This window comes from Semicossyphus pulcher, unplaced genomic scaffold, assembly GCF_022749685.1.
Source record: "Semicossyphus pulcher isolate SPU_LCO1_2020_fin unplaced genomic scaffold, fSemPul1.0.p SCAF_7, whole genome shotgun sequence".
NCBI lineage: Eukaryota > Metazoa > Chordata > Actinopteri > Labriformes > Labridae > Semicossyphus > Semicossyphus pulcher.
In genome coordinates this window covers 5,131,540-5,147,855 of record NW_027211748.1, presented here as the reverse complement: position 1 = coordinate 5,147,855, position 16,316 = coordinate 5,131,540, and the positions used below count along the sequence as shown (strand labels likewise).

Genomic DNA, 16,316 nt, shown 5'->3' with positions numbered 1-16,316 from the left:
TTACAGTGTTTTTCTGCCTTCATGGTGTGTTTCATTCATCTCACTACAGTATGAACTTCTACTTGTTTAAACTTGTAAACTGCTGAGAAAGCTAAACCATCACACTTCTTGTAATGTCTGCTATTTTCTCAAAGTTACGTAATGCAACACTGTGCAGACTTGTCAAATTACTAGCAGCATTACCGAGAACAATTACACAAGTCTGACAACAATCGCAGACATGATGCTCGCTGTGAAGGAGGCAGAATAACTTTTGGAACTGGATACTTATCGTCCTCTCCCCCTCTCCTCCTCCTCCTCCTCCTCTCTGCTTCCCATGTGCAGGCGGACTGGTGAGGCTGCCCAGAGCACGAGAAACAGGAAAGAGCTGCGTTTACAGAGAGAGGATCACAGCCTGAGAGAAAGAGAGGGAGAGAGTCTGGCTGAACATCCCTCAGGATGAAGAAGAGCAGCAGTGCACAGGGGGTTACACCAGGCGATGTAAGTACAATATTGATTTCCTTCGACCTTCCATGTGCAGCCACAAATCCATCCATGCATTCATTACACAGCCACTCATGCTTTCTCTTTATCCTGCATCTCGCCCCCAAAGTTTACAGCCTGATTCTGCAGTTTTCACTCACTCTAAATGTTGTAACGTTTGCCTTTCCTCTGCCTCCGAACATAAACACAGCAAGCTCTAGAGGGAGCAAGGAGCAGTACTGTATGTCCGCGTGGTGCTCAGTGAGTCATGAACAGATGACTGTACTGTACACAACAGACCGCGATCCGGCAGGACACACTGGCATGAGCAAGATGGTGTGTGTGTGTGTGTCTGTGTGTGTTAGGACGGAGGATGAAGGACACTGTGTGAGCCGGTAAGAGAGTTAAGCAGCTCATAGGGACAGTGAAATGAGGATTGATGCAGAGTTTGGAATAAATAAAGAGGCAGAGCGGGAAGAGGAGGAAAGGTGTTAAAAGAGGGTTCACAGCAGGAGACGTTCAGGGCTTTGACTGAATGGAAACATGGATGAGAGAAGGAAGCACAGAGATCTGACAGAGAGGCCCATCTGTTTCTCCTCCACGCTGCCCGTGTTTATGACTGGGCAGGCAGGCCGGATCGTTTACTCTGACACCGTCCAACAGGAGCTCATGAGGCCTGAGCTGCATCCTGGATGATGAAGGTTCTCCTGCTGTGACTGGCCTCCATCAACATCTTACTCCCCGAAAAATATCTTAAAACTTGTCTAATGGTGTTAATTTGTACTCGATGTGGTCTAGTATAATGGCCTGTAATGTCAGCACTGATTGATGGTTATTTTCACTTTAATGCCAGCAGGGATTTTGGTTACAGCAGACACATTTTTCTAAAGGTCGGCTTCTCATTTAGGAACTAAAACATTTGATTAATAGCTCCTAAAATGTTAATTACGCTCTGCTGGCAGGAAAGTTTGTGACGGCTTCTTTAATGTTTAAAATGTTTCTGTAATTCCTCACTGAAAATTACAAGTTTATAAGGATTTGGCTGTTTTATATAAAGACTATTTGCTCATTCAGATTGCTTTCTTATAGTTTTAAAGGACATGACGTGACTTGACACGCTATCATTTATCCAGATGAAGGATTTTAGTAATAAGACGACTCTATCATAGCAAGAAGCAAGCTCCTGGTAAGAGCGTCATGAAGACTGAGGGGTCATTATTTAGACTCGCACCCTAAAATGCTGTAAGTAAAAAACAAACAAGCAAAGATTTGACAAAATATGCGTCAACTGGGAGACTTCTTCATGGATGATTCAAATTATTGACTCTTAAGAGGCCTAACATGGTTTACTGTAATTGAACAGTACTTAACTGCTATGATTGGCTTTAACGCTTGTCAGTAATGTCCAATGTAAAATGACAAAGGCTGCACGACGGCGGAGCTTCGTTACGCCGCTGAGGTGGAGCCGCAGTATAAAAAGGACTACAGAGACAGACAACCTTTAACGCTTACATCCACACCTACGGGCAATTAAGAGTCACCAATGAACCTAACCAGCATGTCTTTGGACTGTGGGAGGAAGCCGGAGTACCTGGAGGGAACCCAAGCTGGCTGTTTTCTGGCTGTTAGGCGACAGCACTTTTATCTAATTTTACCAAAACTCGTAAGACAAACCACTGTGTGCATAAAATCTAAATTTTAAAAGGAAATAAAGAACAGAACAGAATCAGAACAGTGTGATCTCTGTTGGTATCCTCACAGTCCCTGTAACATCAACAACAAAGCACTACTTGTATGCTATAATGAACAGAGTTGGGTATCGAGAACGGGTTCTAAAATTCCGATTCTGAAGGAATCATCAAGAAATTTTAATTTCAATTCTGCTTTTCGATTCCTAAACAAATATCACTCAGGCAGAGACGCATAAATCACGGTCACTCGCAGGTAAATACAGACAGATCGTGTCTGTATTTATTCATAAGGAGACTGTATCTAAGTTTATAATACGGGACAATCTAAGCCGACAGAGAGAGAGACGGCAGCAATACTGTAACCATGCAGCGCAGTGAGACACAGATCTGTGTTTGTGTCTCTCATCCTCTGCCCCTGACTTAATATTGTCGCGATCTGTCCCATATTTCTGGTGTTCAACCTTTAAAAAGGATAATCTACATTTTCACGCTGTGAATGAGATGAGCTGGAGGTGATCCACGCGTATTTATCAGAGTTATCTAATTGGGCTACTTTTGAAGTGTTGCTGCGGACCCTGTGCGAGGCCCTTTAGAGGCGCGAGGCCTTGCTTGTTTTCTTCTGTGAAATAAGCATGTGACCTGTTTTGACCCTGCCCTTCAAAGAATTGGAACCGAGAATCGTTAAGAACTGGGATCAATAAGCAGAATTGGAATCAGAATCATTAAAATCCAGACGATACCCAACCCTAAAGGTGGTGATACATGAATCAACTTTTACATCAACATCAACGGACAACGTAAAACATTAACAAGCAACATGATTAATCATAGGGAAACGGGCCTGCGGGCAACGAGGCTCTCTGTACTCCTCCGTTCCAGTCACAGTACAGCGTTACCATAGCAACTCCTAGTATGACTGCAATTTAAGCTAGCACAAACGATTTAATACAAATCTGCTCTCTGACAGATTTCACCGCAATAAACCATCTCAAATGTGTTTTTAGTTTATATTCAGTATCAGTAAAAGACAACACTAGTGTGGCTCAGTAAAAGATGCAGTTATCAGTGACCTTGTGATTATAAACTCTGTGCGTGTATTTATTTTATCGTGGTCATAGAAAGTAGTTTTTAAGCTAATGACGTGTTTCTGTGTTTCACAGAGAAGTTAAAGGTGTTTCTGTTATTCTCCACCACTCGACACCTTTGCGTTTCCTTATCCCACCTTTCATTAAGATTCTATGGCTCCTGAATAATTGAACATTTCTTTTCTTTTTGCTCTTGGATTCAATAATTCAGGCACTGTACTGATCTTGTTAGCGCTCCACTCCTAAAGCTGTCTCGTTTAAATCACCTTCTTCAAAAAGCCTTTTTGGAACGATCCCAGAGACGTCGTTCAGGCTCCGCGGCCAAGAGAGGACTTTCATCTTCGCCAAGGAAACACCCCCTCCACCTCTGTCTGACTCCGGAGCTACACCACCTCCACTGCAGACTCATTGTTTCACGCTTCATCTCACTTCTGTCCGTCTATGACCACGATCGGGCACATATGATTCGTCCAGGTTTCTAAATTTAACGTATCAACATCCTGATGCTTCTCCTGGATTATACACAGGCGTACAGTCAGAGTGTACTTCCTCTTCAAAATGCCGTTTGGACCACAGACATGTGATCAATGAAGAACTAGACTTACTGACCAGGTTTCAGAGAAGCAATCGATGCACAGTTGACAAACAGTTTGGCAGTGTAAGCGCAGTGGCAGAGCGACAGTCGATTTAGACCTCTGTGTGCACTGTTTGTTGAGCAGACTGATTGTGTAAGTAGAAACAGTCAGGCGGTGGAAACAGTTATCTTTTGCCAGATTTAATTTTCACCTCTTTTCCCTGGAGCGGGAACAATGTGTCTTAAAGAGACAGGCACGATAAATCACACAAATTGCATTTCCTAGAAGGAGCAGAGGAGTCAGCAGAGCGCCGTTTACAGATGATCAGACGAAGGCAGATTCACATCTCTTCCCCTCTCTCATTCAGAAACTCCTCTCAGCCTGGTCTCCTCCCTCGACTTTACAGCTCCCTCTCATTTATCTTTCTTCCTTACTTCTCAATTGTAGTGTCCCGGCCATTACTGTTGATCTCTTTCACTGGAAAGAGGGGATGGTGGGATGACTTCCTCTTTCCGACAGTCCGTTGTCCTCCAACCCTTTAATTCTTAAATACTCGTAGATCTCTTCTTTGTCATTTGACATCGCTAACTTCATGCGACACAAGCCCTTTTTAAACTGTTCCATCACAGCGCTGTAACGAAGCTCCGCCCATACGCTGCCATTTTACATGGAACCAAGCAACGCCAGCGTGAAGCCGCCCCAGTGTGTGTTTTTACACACAGTTCAGGCGTTTCGGCAAAAAGGCGGCAAAAAGTGTGCGCCATGTTAACAAACAGTGCAAGCTTCACAGGGGGCGGTTGTGGCCCAGTGGTAGGGTCGGTCATCTCTCAATCGTAAGGTTGGGGGATCAATCCCTGACTGCTACAGTCACATGACGAAGCGTCCTTGGGCAAGACACTGACACCCAAATTGCTCCCAGTATGAATGGGCATAGATCTGATTGGGGATTGGCACTTAAGCCCGTGCTATCAGTGTGTGAATAAGTGTGTGAAAGGGTGAATGTGACATGTCGCGTAAAAGCAGCTTTGAGTGGTCGGAAGACTAGAAAAGCGCTACATAAGAACAGTCCATTTTACCATTTACAAACACGCTGTTCCGCCCCGCCAGCTCTGCAGTTACACTGACACCGTTTCGCCTGTGTTACGCCTCGATGCTGACTCAGAGGCGGAACAACTTGGCCCCACAAGACGAGACGTAACAGAGGGGTAATAATTCCGCCTTGAACTGGCCGTGTATAACTGCTGACACTTAACTCATTACATTCATATCAAGTTATCGTTTCCCTTTTGACCTTACATCTTTCACAGGACATTTTTAAATTTCAGAGGGTATTCCTCTGCCCTGCTGAGAGCCCGTTTGGACTAGAAACATTGTGCTTTTCTCTGTCGTCTCTTTGAAATGTGTTCTTTATTTCACAGAGTATCTCAGAGATGAAAGTTGTGCAGTGTGCATATGTGCCATGCTCTTTCACAGAGATCTTGTTGACAAATCAGCAAGTTCATATTAGTACTCAAGAGAAACAATTAGATTAATGAGTCGACAACATTTTTAATTTGCAGTTTTAGCTTCTCAAATGATGTTGATGTTTAAACATTGGGGCTTCTAAAAATCATGATCGTCATTTGATCTAAATAAAAAAGAGAAGTGTACATGCCCAATAGATAACATGCTGTAACACCTACGAGACAAATAAATAGTCCGGAGCAAATGTTGAAGCACTATATAAGCTTATTGTAGATACATCATTATGTGTGTATATGTTGGTTCACAGGTTATAAGAAGTTGCAGTTCAGAAATGAAGTCAACTTTGAGGCTATAAAGAAACATTGTCATCATTACATATTTTGTCCACTAGAGGGCACTGATCAGTTCATCCTTTTTTAATTATAATGACTCACAAAAGTAAACCTGTCAATTTCCATGGTTCTGTTCCTTGTACTGGCTGGGGCTGGAATTAAACATTATTCTCATCATCAATCAATCTGACCATTTTTATCTCAATGATCAAGTTTTTTCTCAATGAAAATGGTGAAAAAAAGTTTTTCCAAAAGTGAACGTCCTTCAAAGATACCTAAAGGTATTCAGTTTATCATCATAGAGGAGGAAAGAAACCAGATTATTATTATTCACATTCAAGAAGCTGGAATCAGATATTTTTTTCACTAAATTACTCCTACAGAATAATCTATTATCAAAGTAATTACTTCATATGTTCACAATGAATACATTAATTGCTGCCGCTCTACTGCCGGCCGGTATAAACAACTTTAAAATATGCATATTTTTTAGCACCAAGTAACCGCATTTAGTTTAGAACCTCTTTAGCTGATTGCATGAAGTCCTGGTCTCGTCAGTTTGTGTTGAGCTGTCACCTCTGATTAGTGAGATCAGACTGCAGTGTCACTTTTTCTCCTTCACACTCTCTAACTGTCACAGTCCTTCACACTCCTCCTCTGTTTGTCCTTCACCTCACACACAGAGGAGACAAACGTTCCCTGTTCAGCCACCTTCTAGGAATTCATCGACCCTCTCTCCCTCTCTCTGAAGCCTGTCGGTGTGTTTCATTTACACTTGCATGCCGTGAAGATGAAGTGGAGGTTGATGTATGCAGAATGAGCTCTGGCTGTCCGCCTCTGTTTCCTCATCGCTCTGACTTGTTTACAGCCCGTCATCACAGTGAATCCGCCTGCTGCAGCCTTCACACTTCATCCAGACACTGTAAACACACGATTTATACTCAACACAGTCTAATAAAAATGTCATTTGGCAGGAAGGCGTCGAGGGACTGAAATAGGCTTTAATTAAATATTCTCTGTGTAGTGAATAAAAACAAATACTTCTCAGAGATACGTGCAGTCCAGGGACATTTTTTAGTTAGTGTTTAAACATTAAGACATCTTTGAGTAACAGAACGGTCATATTTATGTGTGCTTCTTTCTCTTATTTATATATATTTTCAAAGCCAATTTCACATAAATCTGACCCCATCATTTATTGTCACTTTCCTCCCTCAGGAGAACAAGGAGCCTCCTGCAGGTCAGTTTTGCTCCGGCAGCACCCTCGGGGCTGAGTTGTGCAGAGTCCACAGACGCTTCTCCGGCAACCTGCAGCTGCCCCCGTTATCATGGCGACAGGCGGAAAAGGAGAGCTACAGGGGCAGGTCGCTAACACCTGAGGAAGACCCAGGGACCAGAACCAGACCCACCAGTCTGCCCATTGTGACTCTGCCGCGCATCGACATCACACAGGCCGACCCCGACAGGTAACCAGGACGACGCAGGATCTGCAGTTTTAATATAGGAGAAGGATTATAACTCTTTTCTTACTTTTTGAGAATTATGTTTAGTTTTTATTATCAGATTAGGGCAAAATGGTGCAACATAGTACAAACAATATCAGTTTCAATAGAATCAACGCATCATTTTCCATCCACCCAGTCCCAGCTTTCCATCTACAAGCAAAGAGTAGCAATAACAGTTTAAGCAAATACTATTAGATTAAGTTAAATCGATTTAAGTTATAGCAGAAAAAAGTGGAAAAGTACAAAAGTTGGTGAATAAATTAAAAAAGAAAACTTTTACAGTACAATAAAGTGCTCAGACAGATAGTCATTGACAGCCTTTGTTGCTTTTATCTTGGCTGTTGCACCTGGCTATTGACGGCTTCTGCGACAACACAGGTGTGCACATGCACAAGTCTGCATCGATGATGGTATATAAAGATGGACGATGCGTCTCCATCTGCTCTCCTTGTACAAAAGTGAAGCCAAAATAGCCCCTGTGACAGGCGCTGCCATCTTGGGATGGTGACATAATTTGGAGCCAGAGCTGCACAGTAGAGATCGGCGAGTGGAGCCGCTGTAGCCACTTCCGCAAACCAAAACACACACTTAAATTACCGAAAATACCCGGCAATGAACCCTCATGTCTGAAGCAGATGTTCACAGATATGGAAACTGACTGTAGTGATTGTTTTAGTTATGTCTCCTCTCATCGTTCCTCCTCTACTCTGCTAATCAGGAACAGATCAGCTGCAGGAGCCGTATTTGTCATCAGAGCTGTCAATCATCCTTTTTACAGCATCAAATAACTAATAAAAAATAAACTTGTCAGAAAAATGAACACTTGGACGTAAATCAGCATGATAAGAACTAACTATAATGACAGAAACCATGTTTGAGAAAAATGTATTTGACGTGTATTTTGATTTTATAGTTTGACTCATGTCCCATCTGTTAACATGGAGGAGGCGGGCTTTATGAGCTATACTGCAGCCAGTCAGCAGGGGGCGATAGAGAGGGTTTGGCTTCACTTTTAGGGAGCTGTCATGTCGTCCATCTTTTTATACAGCCCATGGTGTGCATACACACAAACCAAGAGTTACATACATAGGGGGAATTGCTGTGTGTGTGGCAGAGAGGCAATCGTGCAGGTCGGACACACGAGGAGTCGCTACGGTGACACATTCGAAGGGGAAAGTTGATCCACATAATGATCACAATTTTTAGTTTTTATTTAGTTTTTACTTAAAAAATGTTTTTGTTGTTTGAGCAGAATTTTAATATTAAGTTGCATACTGGAAACTGTTAGAAACTTGTCTGCTATTGACATTACGTTTGCATAGTAGCCGCAGAGATGTTGCTGACATTCAAACTTTAACTTGAAAGTGTGTTTCAGCACCTTTTCTTGTTTTCTTCTTAGTTCTTGTTTTTCCTCACAGATTTAACTGTAACCTTGTTAACCCTGCAGAAGAACAGGCGTCAGATGGTGCATAATAATTTGGCAGTCGTTCAGTTGTATTCACTCTTGTTGTTGTGTCTGCTCAGAGGCTGGACACAGTGGGCTGTTGCTCCACAGAAGAATTAAACTGTACAAAGAGTTTTAATGACGGCTGCTACTTTACGTTATTGAATGTTCTTTTCCTTTGAACCGCTGTGACTCACCTCACTGAACTACACATGATGACAGGCTCTCATCAGAGCTGTATTGTCCATCGACTCTGTCCTGTTGCTTTCATCTCTATTGTGCTCTCCCTCTGCTCCTCTGCTTTTAAAAGCAGGAGAGCTTTTATCTGGATGAAAAGTCAGGAGCTGCAAACTTTTGCTCTGGTTATTGTTTGACACAGCTTTTAGTGTCATTGTGCAGCTTTAACCGATTAGCCATGAGCTTGCTGATGATGTTGATTTGCATCAAGATTAAAAGAGTTTATTTTCAATTTTCCTGATGTATCTGCTGTTACTGACCTGTCTAGAGGGGTAGGCACGCAGCATAAAGATACATGATGTTCCCTCCCCGTTCCCCAACATTTCTTTAGCTTTCAAAGGCCAGAAAAGTGCTGTCACTCTACTTGTGCTGCACTTGTTTTTTAAAGGAGAGTCTTTAAAGGAAGCCAGTGGAGAGAGCAGGACGCTCAGGTCGGACCATGCAGAGCTGCTGCTGTTAATCCATAGAGTCTCTCTGCTCCAAGAGATGCTTTCACAATCAGTTGGTAAACAAGCATATTTGACGTTTCAGGCACTTAAGTGCAGCAAATACCTGAAAAGATTTGGCCTGAGCAATGGTGTAAAAGAAGAGGCAGAGGGCTGTTGTTTCACTCAGTTTGTCGACTCTTTTTTAACTCAATCTTCCCGGTTAATTGGGATTTATTCAGACTCACACACACAGAGCCTTATTTAGAAGTTTATTTCAACTAGGCAGAACTCTCCCGCTCCAGGAGGAGTTTGAGTCCAGGATTCATCAAACAGATCCATTTGTTTGTGGACATGCAAGAAACAGACACTGCAGCCAATTTTCATCTCTGTACCCTTCATTTGTTTTTGGCAGCTATCACATCTCTGCAGTTTAGTCCAGCTACAGTAAGTTTATACACACAGTAAGGAATCATGTCTCAGAGGAACTTTAAAGTCAGGATATTACACGACATGCTCTCCCCTCTCCTCATTTCTAGACTTAATCTGGATGATGAACAAAAAGAAAGAGAAGTAAAGAGAAACAACCAAATAAAAGTTACAGTGGGATCTTCTGACAGAAAGGTTTACTGTAGATAGACATACAATAGCTGCTGTACGTACAACATGCACAGATGAAGCTGTCTGCATGAAATGAAGACCATCTGCAAGGGTAGCTGACGGCTTTCTGGGGCTTCATCTGATTGGCTGAATGGTGTTAATGGTGGAAAGTACTCGCTGTCAGAGCAGAGGGCCACATGGTTTGTTCTCTGCAAAGTGCTGTGCCGAAGAGAAACGTATTTCTTCCCTGTAAAATGAGCTGTAGCTGTTATTGCTTTACTGTGAATCTGGAGTAGAGGTTTTTTAAATCAATATAGATTTATTCAGCAGCAGTGGTTCTGGTTAAGGAAGCCTGTCTCTTCCTTTCTTCCTCTGTTTGCACTCAGATGATAATGGGAGGCTCTGCTTCTTCTCAGACTCCCAAATGTTATCCGGTCACACAATCAGGATTTCTTTCATCCTTTTCAGAGACCACTAATATTAACAAAACTCTATATCAGTGTTTATACATTGTACATTCAGTACCCATTCAGTAGTGTTAAATAACCTTTGTCCTGGCAGAACTTGAACACTGAGGTTATATCAGGTCATTTTGTAAGGATGGCAAGTCGTGTCTGTCCTAAATTAAGGCTTTTCTGTACATAAAGGAGATGATTGTTGAATCTCTTCACATGTTTTTGAGATCGTATTGAATAGAAGTATTGCTCAACTACATCAAGGTACCTTGTCCCACACACTTTTACCCTGTTACTCATACAGTCCCTCCACTGGACACCTCACCCTGCTGTCCTAACTAAAAATAACTTTCAAAGCAGGAATGAACATAAAATCGCTATATTCTCCTGTATTTCTGATAATAACATTTAATTCATTCCTCCATATATTTTTTTTATAATAAGTACTAATTAATTTGCATTTTCCCTTCTCAAATAAGCTAAATTAGGCTACATTTACTGCCAGAAATTGTCTATAATTGCGCTGATTGTTATTTTAGGTGCATGTGATGCGACCTGGGTGCTGTAAGTGTGGTGAAAGGGGTTCTCCTGTGTTGTGCTCCAGGAAAATATCACAATATTAAAACTAGTAAGAGTTTTTTTAAAGTGATAATCTGGAAAATCTCAGTTTTGTTCTCTTTGGCAGCACCTATGGTGATAAACGGTAATTGCAGGAGCACACTTCCCAGATATCCAAACAGTGCTGCATGTGTGACGTCCACCGTTGGCTCTGATCATAACTCTTGGTTTTCCTGGCTGACGGTCGCTTTCCTTTTCAGACTGTTTGCTTCATCTGAGCGTCGAGTTTGTTTCTTTTCCTTTGGATTTTCACTTCTTGTTGAAGTTGTATCTGTAGTCATCCATCTTTTCTTTGTTTGTTCAGCCTTGGTAGATTACTGTTTACTTTCAACACTTGCAGAGAGCGGAAAAGCAGCCGCTTAGCTCCGCCTACCCTCTCTGGCAGACCAACCACTGCTGGCTGATGGAAAACACGCCACTAACTGGGCGCCACAGACACCCAGGCTGTGTTTGAAATGCCATACTATACTAGCAGTACGTACTGATTTGGCCAAAATGTAGTATGTATTATGCAGTATGCAGACAATAGCAAAATGTGCAGTATGTCAAGAATACCTGGATTTTGTACTGATTCAGAAAAAATCTCCAGAATGCATCAGATGAGTCTGCCTCGCCTACTGTATCCCACAATGCAAACCGCTGAAACGTCACAGCAGTTGAAATAACAGACTGCAGCAGAAGAGCTGAAGGGGGCGCTGTAGCTAAAGAAGCAGCTTTTTGCTATTGGTGGGCTGTTGTTTACTTCCTCTTTCCAAAACTGGTGAGTGGCATTGCATACTGCAAAATAATACATACTATCATCATACAGTATATAGTAAGTAGTGTATAGTATGTAGATATACTACATACTATATAATATATACTATATATTATGCAGTATGTAGTATGCAGTATATAATATGTAGTATATAGTATATAGTGTGTAGTACATAGTATGTAGTATATAGTATGTAGTATGTACTATATAGTATGTAGTATGCAGTATATAGTATGTAGAATATAGTATATAGTATACAGTATCTAGTATACAGTTTATAGTATGCAGTATACAGTATATAGTTTATAATATGTAGTATATAGTTTGTAGTATACAGTATGGCGTATACAGTATATAGTTTGTAGTATACAGTATGGCGTATACAGTATATAGTATATAATGTGTAGTATATAGTATATAGCATATGGTCTAATATGTAGTATATAGTATGTAGTATGTAGTATCCAATTTCGAACACAGCACCAGTCCATAATACTGCAAATGCAAGTCTTTCATTAGTGGGCCACAGGCTCAATCACCATTGTGTTACCTCATTCGGTGATAGATAGTGACTCAACAGACATTTATTTACATTATTACTTTAAGATAAGATAGAACTTTATTAATCCTGAAGGAAATTCTAGTGGCAGATTGCTCCAAAATTACAGTACAAAATAAAAGTATTGCAAAAATACAGTAACAACTCAATTATAAGTGAAATATACAATATAAAGTGTATATAGCAATTTTATTTATAAAGCACGTTTCATTACAGGTAAGCTCAATGTACTTTACACTGGGGGTAAAAAACAGGAATACAGGAAGCATCCAACTTATATCAGACACACCACATGGCAATCAAACACAAAAACAGCAGAAAGAGAATAAAATCAAATAAGCAGAGCTGCACTTACAACCATTGGCACAAGTGATCACATGTACACACACACACACACACACACACACACACACACACACACACAGAGTAACTATTCGTATGCTCGGGAGAAGTTTTAAGGTTAGTTTTTAAAGTAGACAGTTGTGATGGACCTCAGGTCAACAGGCAGCTTGTTCCAGAAAGAAGGACCACACTAACTAAAAGCCCTCTCACTGGACTTGGATCTAATGCTGGGTTAAAATGCAAAGAAACAGTGCAATAATAGAATAGTACAATAAGTTGTTTACAAAAGTAAGCTGAGCTTTAGTCAGAAAATAAAATGAAAATCTAGATTTCTACAGTAACACCTCCTTTTTACTGCAGACGTCAGTGCATATGCTTTAATAGGACATCACAGGTGGCGTAGCGTGGGGCGGGGCAGGATGATGAACGCACGGACTAATCTGCAGTTTACTGTAATATCGAGGGGAAGAGGGACGGGCGCTCAGATAAACAGAGCGACTGTGAGAGCTCTGGTCCAGATCTGCCTGTTGGTGTCTGCCAAGCGGACGTTACTCCAGCACGTGGACTGAGACTGCACAGAAAGAGGGTCTGTCAGGGCGTGCTTGTGTGTTTGGGTGAGCAGCCACAGCACTGGTGCGCTTTGTTTCCTGATGAGGAGGTGAAAAGGGGGGAGAAGATGCCGCGGAGGTCCCCAAGGTGCAGAGCTGCGCACTTTGACTTCAGCGATGAAGTGGTCAATAGAGAACACCTCTCGGCTCCCAGGTGATTCTTAAGCTCTTCTTTTTCTCTCTTGTTTGATGTTATAAGTTGCTGTTAGACTTTTTGTTTGTATTTTGAGTGCTATCATCTTTCTTTTCCCTCACAATGTGTCTGAATGTTTAGAATTATTGCATCATGGGTAATTTTCACTGTTGAATTACAACTTCTGTCCATAAAAACTAAACAGGGAGTTTTATTCAGATTTATCATAGCAGACCATTTCTGCCAGCTTTACTCAACATCAGGATCTGCAGACACGATGCTCCGTTAACATCCTGCGGTTTTCCTGCCTGCTCAGATTAAGGGATTAGATTGGAGGTAAAGCATGTTGTTAATGTTGTGAAGTCTGGATTTGGATGACGCAAAGTGCAGCGCGGATGACGTTTATGGTTCTGCGTGTGTGTAAGCAGAGTCTGAACGTTCCACATTAATCTGAGCGTCTCTGGCAGAGGTGTGGAGATGAGAGCGCCTCAGCGGGATCAATTTGTGGGTTAATCCCACATGTTGCAGAAATTACAGAGGAGGGGGCTTAATGTGGGGCAAAAGATGTGACCTTTAGACAGTCGGGCTGTTACAAGATTGTACAGGAGCTTGTGGAGCGTTTGTAGGCCTTTTTTTTGTTCTGCAACTGGGGAAACAATATTTTTTCTCTAATTCATGATTTATGGCATCTGCTGTCCCTGTGAGGCTTTGACTTTTTCAACTTTAACCTCTGAACTCTGCTCCATCTGACCCGATCATCTGGTTACACAATACCTCATACTGAGCGCGTGCAGGAGCAAACAGATTATATCCGCTTGTGCATCTGTGGGGGTTACACTGTGGCATCAGTAAACATGCTGGGTGTAGATGTTTGCTCAAAACATACATATATAAATATGTAATATCTGAACTTTATTTGTATATCACTTTTAAAACAACACTGTTAATAAATGCTTTAGAGGACGTGCATTTAATAGTAAACGTAAAGCCTAAAAAACAGTTTATAATAAGAACAGCTGAAAAAATGTGATAAAAGATGGATAAAACTTGACTTTTAGTTTTTTTAAAGCTCCTGTGAGAGTTTTTTTACTGGTAATGAAACAGACTGAAATACATTCTGATGACTCTGTTTGACCTACAAAAGCAAACCAAACAATCAGCGACAAGTTTGATTATTTCTATATCGTTATCTTTAATGCCTGAAACTGCTGGCGGGGGGGTAGGTGCCAGATGAAGACTGCCTTTGTTTACATTTTCCAAGGCAAACATTTTAAATGACTGACACATATGACTGAAAGCAGGATGAGATTTTTTGTTAAAAACCACCACTTAAGCATGTACAGGACAAAATCCCCAATACTATGTGTCTGCCAAAATCAGTACAAACAGAAAGTTCCTCATAGCATCTTAACGTAGTGATTAAAAAGATGTCTGTGTGCTTCGCATCTAATCGGATGCTCGTTGGGTTTCTTTTACTCTGAGCATTTGTCTGAGGGTTGTTTTTACTATAATAGCTTTTTTTTTTATCTTTGACATTATTTGCTTCAGGCTTTTTATAGAAAAAAAATACAAACTGGAAATTGATCTTGTCTGTAAATTATTTGATTACATGTTGCATTAGACCGTTTATGCCTTCAGTTTTGATCTTATTGCATTTATCTGTCAGGGTTCATGTATAAAAACATGAATCTCAGGAAATAAGAGAAGATGCTTCTTGCAGATTTCTCCACTTCGCTTCCTGTCTGCCCTCTCTCAGAGGTAGATACATACACTACTTTATTCATACAACCATTTCATACTGTTAAATATTGCACTACCATCATCTTACACAAACCTGCACAACTCTACAGCTCTTTAATTACACCTGGTGTACAGATTTTTTATTATATTGCTTTTTATATATTATTCTTATTGTCTATTTTTTATCTTATTATACTTAAGTTCACTGACAGTAGGAGTACTACTGTTTAATAGCTTTTTACTTGTTTTTGGCTGACTGCCGAGGTCAGCACTACTCATGGGTCTGTATGTGACTGACTGACTGACTGACTGAGTGACAGTACTTTCGCAGCCGTAGAAAGAGAGAGTTGTGACATCATGGCGGATCATGGAGCATATTGGACCTCCACTGACAGGACTCTCTGTCTATATGGCTCTGGATACTTTGTTCGGGGAGTAGGCGGGGCTGCTCCTCCGCTGCTCGCCCGCTGTCCTCACCTACGTCCGCAGCGCTCACCTGCTCTCAAACACGTTGTCATCGGCCTTTATAAGGACAGTCCTTGTGACACATTGCCCACAAAAGTGCACACTGACCTGGTGCGGTCAGCCACATATAAGGTTTTGACCTATTCTTGTTATTCTACTTCTGTGTTTATTGTTCTGCACCTAAACATCAAGTCAAATTCCTTGCAGCTGTGTGCAAACCTACTTGGCAATAAACTTGATTCTGATTCTACAGTATATATATATATAATAGTATCTAATTGTGATTATTTTGACTTATTTTGTAATTTTGATACAATTTGCGATATTACAGGGAAGGATAACTTTTAAGTCAATAGTCTTATTTTCATTAAAGAACACATTAAAGTGATTATGGTGTGTTATTTGTTGGGATCTGTACCAAACAAAGATATCTGATCCTTACGTCTGTGTAGGATGTGTAGACCAGAACTATAGCAGCACTATATTTAAACTAAAATGGTATTTTGACACACATTTCACCTTTAACAGATATTGCGCCTCCTGCGGTTTGAAAATTCCAGTCGGCCATACTGTGATTTAGATAACACTTGGATTAACTGTTCAGCCCTAGTATTCAGTATATCCTGTGTGTAAGTTAAACAGTGTATCGGTCACTATAAAAATAAACAAGGCTTAAATAATAAACCGTCGATAATGCCTGATATGACACCACAGGGAGCTAATCTCTCTCTGCTGTTTGTGGCTGCTGAGCACAAACAAATGAGCCGAGCTGTCATGGTCAGTTTGTCAGTGAGACGCAGACCAGAGCAGCAGTTTACA

General features: G+C 41.2%; 1 protein-coding gene across 1 annotated transcript in view; it reads left to right on the top strand.

Annotated features, from left to right (window-relative positions):
- Positions 1 to 1,005: 1,005 nt before the first annotated feature.
- The window catches only part of LOC138611191 (3',5'-cyclic-AMP phosphodiesterase 4B-like), a 49,419-nt gene continuing 34,108 nt past the window's right edge, over positions 1,006 to 16,316 (top strand). The window contains exons 1-2 of the mRNA XM_069684165.1: positions 1,006 to 1,089; positions 6,828 to 7,075. Of these exons, the coding sequence (XP_069540266.1) occupies positions 1,006 to 1,089; positions 6,828 to 7,075 (332 nt within the window). The remainder of the gene's footprint in view (positions 1,090 to 6,827; positions 7,076 to 16,316) is intronic.